Genomic DNA, 13,447 nt, shown 5'->3' on the forward strand with positions numbered 1-13,447 from the left:
TTGTCTGGCAATTAACTATATACCTGCACAACATTGCCCAAAATAAGATGCATAGTTGAGCTATTAAATCACCGATTAGAAGGAATACCGAGTCATGTATTAATCAGTCATCTCGAGCTGGAATGGAATTGAAGTGCAGAAGTATTTATGTACTCTTGCGCACAGGCAAGAAACTTAATTAATAGTAATCATGTTTCATCAACGTATGCGTCAATTGGATTAAACGTCCTTTCTTGTGTTTCGCAAACGATCTGCGGTTTCCCGACAAACGGAAAACTTTGTACGGTAAGAGCAATATAATTCTGACCAATAATTATTGTACTTTCAAGTCAATTAGACAACTGAATTTACTTTTATTTTGGTTATATCTCCAAACTGACGTTATACTTCTTTCATTTGGTATGTTCTCAATTTTTTGGTTTAACAATCCAGTCTGAAGTAACCGTTCAACATCTGGAGTGGTGACTTGAGGCAAGAGTGACTTCGACGTAAAAGCACATTTAAAAAAAATAATTATGCAACCGAACGGACCGGCGAGATTGTTGCAAAAGAAGTCAAAATTAATATACTGACGAACAAAGCTAAGCTCAGGATGGTGGATTCAGGTGAAACCATGAAAGAAATCCCCGACTAAAGCGGGGTCAATATTTCTGCCATGGAGGGTTGGCAATTGTGTTCGCAGAAACTGAATTTGTCAGTTTGGACATTTCAAGAGTAATATCTGAGTGAATATATCAAGAATAGTTTAAAATGCTTAGAAATATAAAATGAACTCTTTTTTTTTGAGAGGGTATTTGTTCATTGAACTCTATCTGATATCGATCATTTTACGCCGAAAGAATTTATTTGATGACAATCAGGGACAATGTACACGCATTTGTGTTGCGTGGGTTTCTTGTGTATGTTACGTTCAAAATTGGAATTTTCACGGACGAACGTCATTTTTTTTCCATTTTTCAGACCTTGAAGCGGCAGTCTTTATCCATTAACAATTTATTAATGTTTTTTGCGTCACGAAGATCCCGGCGGGGAAGTGTGTGGTGCGATTCGCCACAAAAAAGACTTTGCCATCAATTTAATGGAAAACCGAACAAAGAAGGCCACTGGAGAGAAATGGTGATTTTAAATATAAGTGTTTTAGTCTTGACAATTTCCTTTTATTTATTATTCAACGAAGTAATAAAATGACACACAGCAAAAGGCACTTTGATGCACTGTGCCGGATCCCCCAGCAGCGACGGAAGAGCAGAGTAATGGCTTGACGCAAACTTTACGTAAGCTTCAGAGCAAACAGAAGTTCAAAATACTAAATATGGACATTAAGTTCTTTCCATGACTGAACTGTTTTGGCTAACTCAGTATGTTAGTTTGACTGGGACTGACCTCTTAGCCCTTTAAAAAATCCCGCCGCGTGCTCTCTTGACCGCAGTCAGTGTATATTTTGATTTTGTGATATGTTTGGCTTTCCTTTGTTTTGGTTACAGAGATAAACTTTTACGATGATAATGAAAAGATATACCACTCAATTTATGACGAAAAAACAATTAACCTTTAATTTATCCCCGACCGTCAGTTGATCAATTCAGTTGATTGTTAGGTTTTGTCAAAAAGCGTGCCTAACATCGACCATCATTGCTATCAAGAACATGTAATACTTGTATGTAAGTTTGCGGTCTCATGCTTGTATACAGGCTAGCATTAGTTGTTTTATTCCATACATTAAACTTATTTAACTTGATTTAAGGAACTGAATTACGGTCTCCGTGCCATTTACATCACCATGGCTTTGAATCGTATCTTCGTCTCTCAACAACCGTATGGCAGAGCTTCAAGTTCTCGAGAACATCAAACATCAGTCAATTTTGAGCGATAACGACAATAGTTAGGGCCGAAAGAATGAGGCAACTCCATAGTTCTTTGTGTCTCCATCAATGTCCGCCCAAACCTTGTGATAATAAACTTAAGGTGCCAAAATAAAGGCTTGTTATCAGTAAAGTTAATTTCTTTCCACAAACTTGTGGGGAGCTGCACGTAGTTTGCGCGTGTACGTTCTACTGTGCAATGCCGGTGACCGTCCTGTCGTTATCCTCCAGGGTGAAATACTTAAGAATTTTTCGCCGGCTGAGTAAATGATTATGTCCTTGAATTTTGTTTGAAGGCCGGGGTGTCTGTTTAGTTTTGTTCTGAATTATATCAATAGTCCAGACAGATTTTGCATATATTGGTCTTCACTGATGTGGTCGCAAAAGCCCAATTAGTCCCGGATAAGAAACTCAACTATGACGCCGGGAATGCGGACAAAAAAAAAAAAAACCGGTCTTCGAGACTAGGCGAGACAACTAGCTCATCAAATTTCCACCGGGTCTCATAGATGAACTCGAGAAGAAACCTCAAGGCTGCCGGGCTCGCCTCCGACGCGTCCTGATTTAGTTTGTCTACTACATCAATTCTGTTGAAAGAAAATGAATTCACTAAATGGTATGAAAACTTCATCGAGTTTAATTTGTGAAATGCGATATACCGAGAAATAGAGGCAAGAAAAGATGGGCTGTTCAGCTAAATGGGATTAAGGACAGGGTGTTAATCAACCTATCATAAAAACAGTGGATTGACTATTAAACTGAGACCACTCAAATATCGGTATGCCTTGACGCATACCTGAGATCTTCATGAGTATTGCTCTTTTTTCCCACATAGTCTACATAGCTGCCAGTCTTAGATACCGTAGCCGTATCCTTCAGTGCTGGGTCAAGATCAGTGATCCAATACGCTCTGGCCCAGCTATGAAGCATATTATCCTGTTATGGGTGTCTCCATGGATATTACATGGATTCGCTCAAGATTCCTTTGATGTTCTTAGCACCAATTGTCCAACTGCTATTTCCTCAACCTCGTTCTTCGAGATTTGGTGGAACCTGACGCAGTTAACCGGGCAAAGTCGATTTTCTCACACAATATCGACAAGAACGTAATAGTGTGGAACTCAATACGAGTAGTTATTTTCCCACAATTGGACATGAAGGCATTGCAAGCAGATATCAACTATTAAAATGACCCTATTCGCTTCTTTTGCACAGCATTCTCTGTTTGCAAGAGATTTCCTCTTTTATGCTCAAATATCTAGCCCCCCGATGACAACAAAATGTACTAACATAGATCATTGCTTATTTTAGGCCTGAGCTGTGTGTGAACGTCGTTCTTGTCTTCGATCCAACATTCGCTAAGTTGCGGTTGATTCATCAGTTAATATGACACCACAAATTGCTGTCTGCTTCCTTATACACCCAGTTGTCACAGGAAACAACGAGGTCAATTATGTATTTCTTCGCATTATGTCAATAACGGAAAAATAACCTGCATAACTTCATCAGGCATGAAATGCTTTATTAGAGAATTGGAAAAGTTTCAACTTCAGTTTTCTCGCAATCTGGATGCATGCCCATAATTTCCAAAGTGGCAATTGTACATTTGACAATCGGCCAAATTTACCTACGGTTGAAAAACAACAGGTGCTTAGTGACTTGGTCGTCAGCTGAACGGGTTTGGTCATGACCTTGTGTTGTGAAACAAAGCCACGCAATTAACGGTAATTAACATGTTAACTTTTTCGTATGGTTCCATGCGCTTTCCAAGAGAAATCAGGAAAATAACATCTAAATATACGTGCTACAACTCAGAATCCCCTGACTCAGAGTTGTTATAAGCAGAGTTACCAATAAATTGGTAAGGTGAAGACAGCCGGGGTGTAATAGCGTGCAGTGCGCTAGTTATATTAACCGTTTTTCAAAGAGTTCGGTCGTGAAGAGGATTATGCTCAAGGTACTTACAGTGAGCCCACCCGGAAATTTAGTTTTGCTAAAGTTGTCATTAAATCAGGGTGATTTTACTGAATTCATCCCTGTGCACATAATACTATCATTGTAAATAAGACGGGGCAATGCGGAATAATATGCTATAGTAGTGATACAATTAACAAGGACACCGATTTGAACGTTTAGATTGAGTATGATTAAAATTCGCGGACATGTGGACTGATGCAATCTACCAAAGGGATCCGACTTTCAAATTTCCTTTAAGAATATTGATATCTATTTTACGTGTTATCCGCCACTTTTATCGAAGTTGTCTTGAAAAGCAAAGAGATATTTATCATGAAGAACTTGCATGAGAACGTGCTGAGTATAAATAGCATATGACTGACAAACGCATGTTTGATTATCAGTTAGATATACACCTTGAAAGATAACAAAAATGATCAGCTGAAAATCAAATCAAAGATAAAGTTGAATGAGATCTATGTCAGTAAAACGTTTTATTAAGGGTTACAAAAGAACAAGACAACGGTCAGTAGAATGTTTCGTACTTTAAAGAAATGGAAACATTTCGAGGCTTTAGGCACACGTGACAAGCAACATCTCACAAAGAGCGCTTTAGGCTTATCTACACATAACGATAAACTCAAATTCATATTCTGATCCCTGTCCCACAGGCGCTGACAACTAAGTGGCCGATCACACGCCACTATGAAGTAATCATATGCGACAAAATTGAAAACCTACAAGGAAATTCGAAAATCAAAAGAGTATAGAAATTTTAAAAATATTGCTCTGGAAACAATTTAGAGGATATTACAGACTCATCATCGGAGAGAAAAAACAAACATCTGTCTTGAACAACTTACAGTCCATATGCATTTATTGCTTTTTGAATGCAGGATAAATAACGCATAGGTCACAATTTGGAATTTTCTCCGCTTTGCGATTTTTATCCATATTCCAGAATGATGTGAGCAGTGATAGGTAAGCGTGGTCTGGATAGTTGGCAAAAAAAAAATGCTTCAAGCATTTTGCACAGCTAACGAGCTACACGCGGTTCTTTGTGTATCTTTTGTAAGGAAAGATTCGAATAGGTGGATGAACAATTGCATGAATGAATAAATAAATAAAATTAGGGAGGGCGTCATGTGGAAAAATCGAAGCTATTCACTGAATTGTTCAGCGATGGATTTATTAACCCATGCAAGAACGCCAGAATTGGTGAAAGAAGGAAGAGTACGGTCGTGGACAATAATTTAATTTGAAATACTTGAAGGCTTAAAATAGATGGCCCATTTTATGATTTACTTACAATAGCCCATTAAGAACCCTTCAGAAAAGGAATTTCATATATCTATTACACACTTGAAGGCCAAGTTCAAGGGAAAAATTCACTTTAGCATATCGGGTCATGTTATCCCACATGCCGTGAAGTTCAATTTTGCTTGATACATTTTGCTTTTATTAGCAGGCCAGCGCTCTGTTAGAGAAATCAATTTACAAATGCAATGTAGATACAGTATAACATTAGTTCACTTACCCATTTTAAGTCGCCAGGAGTGCTTTTCAATTTGTTACGCAACTGCCTTGTTTACTCACCGTGAGTTGTATTAACCTTGCCTTTTTTGGTAGGGTAAAATTTCAACCAAACGAGTAAAGAGCGTTTCGATAGGTACTCTTGTGCAGCGTCATTGGGAAGAGTGACACGATAATTTGGCTTTACCGAACGAGATAATGAAGATAAATTAACCATCATAATAGAGATTTACGAGCTGACGTTTTGACCTCAGCCATTCGTCAGAAATTTTATTTTGCATTAGAACTATGTTGGCTTGTATAAACAAAGCGGCAGACCTGGGAAAAATGAACTATTCCTTGCGCTTCTGGAAAAAAATAAATTTTCACTCGAAAAAGGACAAGCAACAACTGCTTAATTTAAAGAAATCAATTGAGTGGTTCAACGTTCAAGTATCTCATTTTCATGTTGCGTTTTGTTAACCACTCAACCATGATACCACAAATCAAAAGACAGCAAAACAACCTTCCGTAGCTGGGGTTATGCCCCTTACTCTTCAGTTGCGAACACTGAATGGATTTTCATATGCTTTAAACTCTCGCAGATAGACCTGGCTCGGCTAAGATCTCTTGACTTTTTCTCTCAGAAAAAACAAGTAGAGACAATGATAGCAAAGTCTCGTCTCCAACATCAATAGAGTAACACATGGACTAAGCACGGTCGGCCAGCGGATTGAGACCACTGGTCGTATTAAGTGCAGAACTTGAATGTCCAAACAAAAACGGATGAGAAAGTGCTACCTTTGTAATTACATCTGAAAAACGGTTAGGTTTTCCAATCTTGTCTGAAAAAGGTAAAACTATAATGAAAAAACGGGCAAAACCAAGAAATACCCTGTCGGATGTTGAAGGAACCATGCAAGGTGACATAGTTGGTGGCCTCCTTCGCAGCCGTTTTTGGGCTCGGTTCGAAACGGCTGCGAAGGAGGCCTATAGAAAGAAAGTTTAATTGAAAAGGAGAATATAGAGCGAGCGTTTTAAAAACGCATACTTTTAACACCTCGAACAAATGAGAAACGTGAAATGAGATCTGTCCGGCAAGGAGCCACAGCCGGGTGGCAAAACCTATCAGATGACAGTTTGACTCAGGCAGCATAATCCTCTTTGATGTATTCGCGTACATGAAATGTCGGAAAAGGCTATTTTCTTAGTATATCCCATTAAAGATCGAAAATAAACCAAAAAACTATCTATGGGATTTTTTTCTGTTGCGGAAATGGTTGCTTAATGAAGAAAGACAAAAGCCGGAAAAAGCCATTGCTGATAGTAGGTGTCGTTTAATCATGCACATGACTCTTGACTTCACAAACATTTTAGACACGCAACATTCTGGATCGGCTACGTGAGAAAATGTCTTTGTTCACGCTACTTGTTGGGTTTCAGTTTACTAATAATCCATAGACAATGGGTAGAATCCATAGTCCAGACCTCACGTGCGTTAGAAAACGCACGAGACAGATTTGAGGATAGACGCAACGAAAGGAAAGTGGGCATCAGAAACCTACACTTTAAAAACCTTACTCCAAAATGGTAACCGGCTTGTATAGTTCGCCTCACGCGAAATCTACCTATAGACATCGGTATGGTCGCATTAGCGTTTCTTTGAAGAGTCAAACTAGCACGTGTTTTACAAGGCTAGAGCATGCGAATTGCAAGACAAGTTCACGCGCGTACTTTAGACTGAACAGCTTAAAGAGCAGAGGTGTTACTGATTAAACTATATTAACTTAAAAGCTTTTCTCTTTCAGGAAAAGGATATGGCTTGTGCAATTCACTCTATGACGCTGGCGACAAATCGATTGAAAAGATGTGATTTAAATTTGACAAAATCTGAGATTTTCAAAGTAGGCGATGTGACGGAAGCTTTACTGTAATGAATTATGTTTATTTTCCATTCTATTTCCTCTTTAAATGTTGTTTTCCTTTTATTTTAATGTAGAGTTGTGCTTAACAAATAGAACTGAAAATTTGCTTCGAGAGTTGTTTGTTTTATACGGCTCTGTGATTGAAGGACAAACATTTTAAAGCAATCTTTATGGGTCAATATCATGGGTGAAAACTGAGCAACTAAACGAATACCCGGCCACTTATTTTGCATATGAATGGAATGTATTGTTATATGCCTCGTTCTCCAAACGATGCCGCTACAAGAACACAACAGTGGTAGTTCTGAAAACTGTGCAAAGGTCATTCAAGATTTGTAAAAAGTCTTTTGGAAAGATATCAAAGGAAGCTTAAGCGTTATTCATTGTACATGTTCAGCCATTTCTCCAAGACGCTATGCATGCAGACGCTTGCATCTTTCCACGCTTATGCGTCCGTGCTAACGGTTTTCATAGCACCGTTAACAGTAACAACACTTCTTGGAAAGGGGATAAGTTCACTCTGACAATAAGAATATCTGCATTTTAAAGTGATCCTAAAATACCGAAACAATCACTCCTGTAAGAAAACCGAACGGAAGTGTCCGGGCAGGTAGGATTAAGTTGTAAAGCTATAGAGGAACGAACTAGACGGTCGTTTGATCATAAGTTTGCTTTTGATAGCAGAATTTGTGGTTGCTATGACAACCTCTATGTGATCCATTAATAAAAAAAGTAACTAGAGCAAACATATTGAATATGCTGGTGACGTATAAGCGAAATTAAAGAGCTCCACGAAAATATGAATTTGATTAAACATTGATGCAACACTGTTTGAACACAGACAATGGCAGTTTGTATTGCAGGATCACGTTTGCAAGTTTATTGGCAATCGAACTTCGACAGGTTACAACTTGACCTAAGATTACCGCATACATGTATCTATAAATTTTCATGTTAAAACTGCGGCTTCTTCATTTAGAAATAGCATTACTGAAATAAAAAACTTGAATGTCGTGGGAGAATACTGGTTTGTTTGCGTGCTCCACTGAAACGAATGATTGTCAGATTCTCCGCGATAATTAACGCTGATTGTATCTTCACCCTTTTGCCTTTTGGGATGCAGGAGGATGATGGCGCAGTGGTGAGAACACTCGCCTCCCACCTCGATTCCCAGACGCGTTGGGGTGAGTTTGTTGGTTCTCTACTCTGCACCGACAGGTTTTCTCCGGGTACTCCGGTTTCCCCTCTCCTCAAAAACGAAAATTTGACTTAATTTGAGTTTATTGTTCATTTCATTTTACAGTATCCCCAATTAGTGCTCCAGCGCAAGGATGACTAGACACTTTTAAATAAAGTTCGTTTCCTTTCCTTTCTTCCAGCTGCAGATAGAGGTGTTTGTATGGAGTTACCAAACATGTGATTGATTAGTAAAACCCAAAAGAAAGTTCTTCCCTTCAGAGTCATAAATCCCGTCTTAAAAATAAGTTTTAAAACACCGGGAATTTGAGTGGGGTAACGTGATACGTGATGAACTTACAGTAGTACTTCCTCCTTCCTTGCTGACGTGACAGTATAATTTATCAGCACGTCAACAAAGCCTCTTTGACAAACGTAGGAATTCAGCCCAACGGCAGTGTTTCCTCGTTGTCATTGTCCCTGGCAATCATATGATAGCTAAGGATAGCACTAAAGCACACCTTCTTCCGTTTAAATGAGTGTGATATCCTTTCAGAGATTTTAAGGCCCGTGTGAAGCACGCACGCGAGACGAGCCTTGCGCGTCACGAGAATATCACGCGCTTCTCGTGATTCAAGCGCAGTCTTTCTCCCATTTCTGATGGAAGACTGGGTCGGACCGAAACCACAATGGCGGAAAAAATCTGTCAACTCTGCTATTTTAAATTGGAAACCAGCTGGTTTGAGCTAAAACTACTTCATGGCGTTTCCATCACATAGAAAATCATGTTTTCTGTTCGGATTGTCAACAGTGATTTCTACACTGCCACTCCAATCCAAGATATTGATATCTGCAGCTCAAAATTTCGGGAAACTACAATCGACAAAGTTCCAGTCATACGTATCTATGGTGCTACACCAGTTGGTCAAAAAACATGTTTGCACGTTCATGGGGTCTTTCCTTACATCTATGTACCGTACGATGGGACCCAGCCGACTGACAAGTACTTGAAACAGCTAGCTGTTAGTGTGGATTTTGCCCTGCAAGTTGCTTTAGGAAAGGCTTCGTCTTCACGACAACATGTGTATGAAATATCAGTAGTGAAAGGAATGTGAGTGTAGACCAATTTATAGAATAAAAGGAGACCTAAACCATAAAAAATAAGACATCCGAGGGGTTATTATTCCTTTATCTATCGATATTTAACTTACAGTATTGCCAGCTGGGGCAGTGCCTTTAAGATCAGGTACTTGCAACACAGGTGGCCCAAGCTCTGTATTGTGTTTTGAATTTAGAGAGCTTGTATGGCGAGTTTTAGTCAACACAAATCAGAAGGCTTCGTAAAAGAAATAAGCACTAATGTTGCACTTTCTTGTCTGTTGTCTCTTTGTAATCGTTCTGTGGAAATTTGGTGCCATTCTGTCCTCTATTTCTCGAGATATCCTTAACCGAAGAACTCTGAGTCTTTCCTTTAGAGATAAGTCTTTGGCACAGAGTCATTTTACATTTGTCATACCTGTATGACCAATAAAAATGAAATTATTATTTTTTAAATGCTAGATATTGATAGTAGTTACTAACTTGGTTTCTATGTATTTTAGACCTTTTTATGGATACCACGAGGGAGAGCAAGAATTCTTGAGAATTTCCCTTTACAGTCCATTCCTGGTGACTAGGTGATTTGATCAATGCTTTTATTGTATTAGAGTGACACTTGCAGATTTTTTGATCCCTGGTGAGCTCCAAGCAGTTTTACTTAAAGCATCTGGAGACCCTCAAAGATGTTATTATCCTGGGGGGGGGGGGGGGGGGAACACCCATATGAAACAGACGGGGATGCTCGTCGTCTCGCTTAGGGGTGTAAATTTTGGATTTTGGTCTCGCTTAGGGTGTTCCTGGCAAAACGCCAATATTTTATGCCACCATGGTCTCGTTTAGGGTTCTGCGAAGTAACACAGAATTACGCATGTCTCAGCTGGAGTGATTAATACTGTCGTAGTTGTTGCGTGATCTGATCGTCTCTCTCAGTCTTGAAAATGACCAACGAAACAAAACTAAAGAGAGACACTGGAATTAGAACAAATTTAACATTACTCTTTCCATACTCTGTGATCAGTGGCTGCATTTGTCTTCTCCATCACAATGATCATTTTGCTGGGATCATTTTGAAAAACCCAAAAATGGAAGCTCAATGATTACTGTAAAATAAAATTAAAAAACAACAAAATTTGGCATGAGAACTTAATTATGACAATAATATTATTATTATTTGGAGGAGCTGGAATTCCTTAGAAATGCAATTATCATGGGTAATTAAAGTGTAAATTTAAGAAACTTTTATGTCTGCTTGATGATCTTTGCATGTTGAATGAACAACACACTGTAAATACATTTGTAGACCATGTCACCTGGCCTAAGAAATTATGTAAGAAAGGCTGCCTGTGATCCTGTTTTGATACAAACCTTTGTGCTTTTCTGATGTTAACCTTTTCACTCCTGTAAGGGACACTGAGACTTATAGATTTTTCTCTGTCTCATGCCAGACGATTTTATTCGTCAATGGGGAACCCCACTGGAGTGAAAGGGTTAACAACAGCTAGGTTCACTCAATAACTATGTCCCCATTAACAACAGCTAGGTTCACTCAATAACTATGTCCCCATTAATTATCCCTTTCACTCCTGTAAGGGCCACTTAGACTTCTAGATTTTACTATGTCTAATGCCAGACGATTTTACTCGTCAATGGGAAACCCCACAGGAGTGAAAGGGCTAACAACAGCTAGGTTCACTCAATAACTATGTCCCCATTAACAACAGCTAGGTTTACTCAATAACTATGTCCCCATTAACAACAGCTAGGTTCACTCAATAACTATGTCCCCATTAATGAAGACTTATTAGAATTACAACAACACAATTTACATGATAAAAGCAATGAGGTCTGTATCAATAGAAGGTCACCGGCAGACTCACAGCCATTCATAAGCTAAAGGTCACCGGGAAAACAACTGTAAAATGGCCTATTGTAAAATAGATGGAACAATACAAGAATAATTTCAAAAACATAAAATGATAGTCATTCATATCTGTAAGTTAAGGTTCAAAACATTAACTGATTACAGAGGTAGATTGGTACTATGCACTGTTGATGGGTTTTTCTTGCATTTTAGGGTTGTGAGTCTTCTTCAAAGTGGTGGTGTAATGAATAAAGTGTTTCAGCCTTATGAAGCTCATATTCCTTACCTTCTCCAGGTAAATCATGAAAAAAAGTGATCACTTTTTATAAGAGGCTTTTCAGGACCAAGGAAAGAAAGTGAAAATCGTCAGGCATTAGACCGAGTAAAATACTAAGTCTGGGCGGTTTAGGCCGATTTGGGCGTCAAAGGGTTAAGAATGGTAGAATTAAGAATGGCAGGATTTATATGAGTTGGCATTATTTCAAGTTAGTAAATTACACCGAATCACAAATGGCGGATGCAAGCGAAAAAACTGGTACCTAGACATGAAAACGAGGCGTTATTATAGGATAGACAGCCGCAAGGGAACTGGGAAGTTTCGTAGTTTTGAAGCTCTCTTGATCTGAATGGGGTGTTTTTAGGGATCCACTCCATGTAACTGAACTCAATTTGAGTTTGAAGTCAAATACAGTGTATCTACTGTTGTATACCTGGTTGTACCTAGAATGAAACTGCTGATCCAGAAGGGAATAGAGTTGGTTTTTTTGGTTTCCCGAAGCACCCAAACCTTTGACAAGAATTATAGCTACATGTGGTAAAAATACAGTGAGATGTTGGGTTTCTCTTATGGCTTGTCCCTTGAGGTTTCCTTCAAAGCATCATCCACCAACACTTAGAACAACTGAACCATCTCATGGTAAAAAACGATGTTTGGACAAATCTCTAAGCTCACAAGAAAGAAAGAGACCTTGGTGTTTCAGTTTGCGAATCTACACTGGAATGTACCAGTGCCTGTATGTCTGGATGTAAAAGACTTTGTGTGCATTAAAGTGTTAGCAAAGGTCTCATAAGTGATTTCTATGTCTGCGTTATGGATGAGCCTTTATGAGAAATTTCAAAAGTAAAATCTGTTGTGTCATTCCCAGAAGTCAATGGGTTAATGTACATGTTCCGCCATAGTAAGACTTGCAATGCAAGCCATTCATACTTTTTAGTTTTCTCAAAAGAGAACTCAATACTTTGTGGCTCATTATCATCATTTGGAGGCCAATGATGATGATGATGATGATACTATTATTATTATTACAGTGGTTTAAGCATTATCTGAAATTTACCTTTGACAAAAATTGCAAAATCTCTGTTTGAATTTTGTTTTTCAGTTTTTCATGGACTACAACCTTTATGGAATGAATTTGCTTCATGCATCTGCTGTTAAGTTCAGGAATCCTGTCAGACTTGACAAAAATGGTAATAAGTTACTTAATAATTAACTTTGTTGTGCAACTCAGGAAGTCAGTGGGCCCAATAACTAAAATCAACCAATTAAAATGCTTCATTGTGGGTACAATGATTTGTCTTTTGTAATTTATAGTTTCCTTTGCCCTCTTTCTTTGCCCAGTCAGTTCTGCCAAGAGCTCAGGCCAATTAATATTCTCGCAGCATTGCTCTAATGCTCTAGTAAGAAGACAACTACACTGTATAGGGTCCTTAACATCTGCATGGAAAAACTGAAAATTCTGGTTTCCCAGGGTATTTATCCTTCGGTTAAGGAATGTTTCGGAATTTAAGGGCCATCAACCTTATTCTTTAAGCAGTTTTTATTTGAACTTTTGCCATTATTTGTCTTTTCAGCTCATTTAAGTAGTACTTCTGTCCAGGAAAAGTAATGGTTATTACTTTATTGGAGGAAGAAAGTATAGGATTCGACTCTGCTTCTAGACTTTGGACTTTATTTAATTTAATTTTATTTTTTGGGGTCACTCTTTGGCTGTGCATGCATGAGATTTCTTTGTCTCGTAGAAGGCAGCCCAAGTTGGATTCAAATTCTGTATCAGTAT

The 13,447-nt window shown here is 38.5% G+C and overlaps 2 protein-coding genes across 6 annotated transcripts in view; one reads left to right on the plus strand and one right to left on the minus strand.

The window, feature by feature from the left end:
• LOC137996444 (uncharacterized) overlaps window positions 1-6,033 on the minus strand; it is a 40,447-nt gene extending 34,414 nt beyond the window's left edge. Inside the window, exon 1 of the mRNA XM_068841863.1 lies at window positions 5,356-6,033. Coding sequence (XP_068697964.1) covers window positions 5,356-5,359 — 4 coding nt within the window. The 5' untranslated portion in view covers window positions 5,360-6,033. The remainder of the gene's footprint in view (window positions 1-5,355) is intronic.
• Window positions 53-13,447, plus strand: part of LOC137996441 (DNA polymerase zeta catalytic subunit-like) — a 50,999-nt gene continuing 37,604 nt past the window's right edge. Inside the window, exons 1-6 of one of the 5 annotated variants that reach the window (XM_068841831.1) lie at window positions 53-285; window positions 433-1,116; window positions 7,139-9,542; window positions 10,033-10,107; window positions 11,604-11,685; window positions 12,770-12,857. In XM_068841831.1, the coding sequence (XP_068697932.1) occupies window positions 9,217-9,542; window positions 10,033-10,107; window positions 11,604-11,685; window positions 12,770-12,857 (571 nt within the window). In that variant the 5' untranslated portion in view covers window positions 53-285; window positions 433-1,116; window positions 7,139-9,216. Of the gene's footprint in view, window positions 286-432; window positions 1,117-3,447; window positions 3,587-6,710; window positions 6,971-7,138; window positions 9,543-10,032; window positions 10,108-11,603; window positions 11,686-12,769; window positions 12,858-13,447 lie in introns of those variants that run through there. The other 4 variants (XM_068841830.1, XM_068841834.1, XM_068841833.1 and 1 more) reach the window with 4 other exon arrangements.

The sequence above is a fragment of the Montipora foliosa genome, chromosome 3 (assembly GCF_036669935.1).
Source record: "Montipora foliosa isolate CH-2021 chromosome 3, ASM3666993v2, whole genome shotgun sequence".
Lineage (NCBI taxonomy): Eukaryota > Metazoa > Cnidaria > Anthozoa > Scleractinia > Acroporidae > Montipora > Montipora foliosa.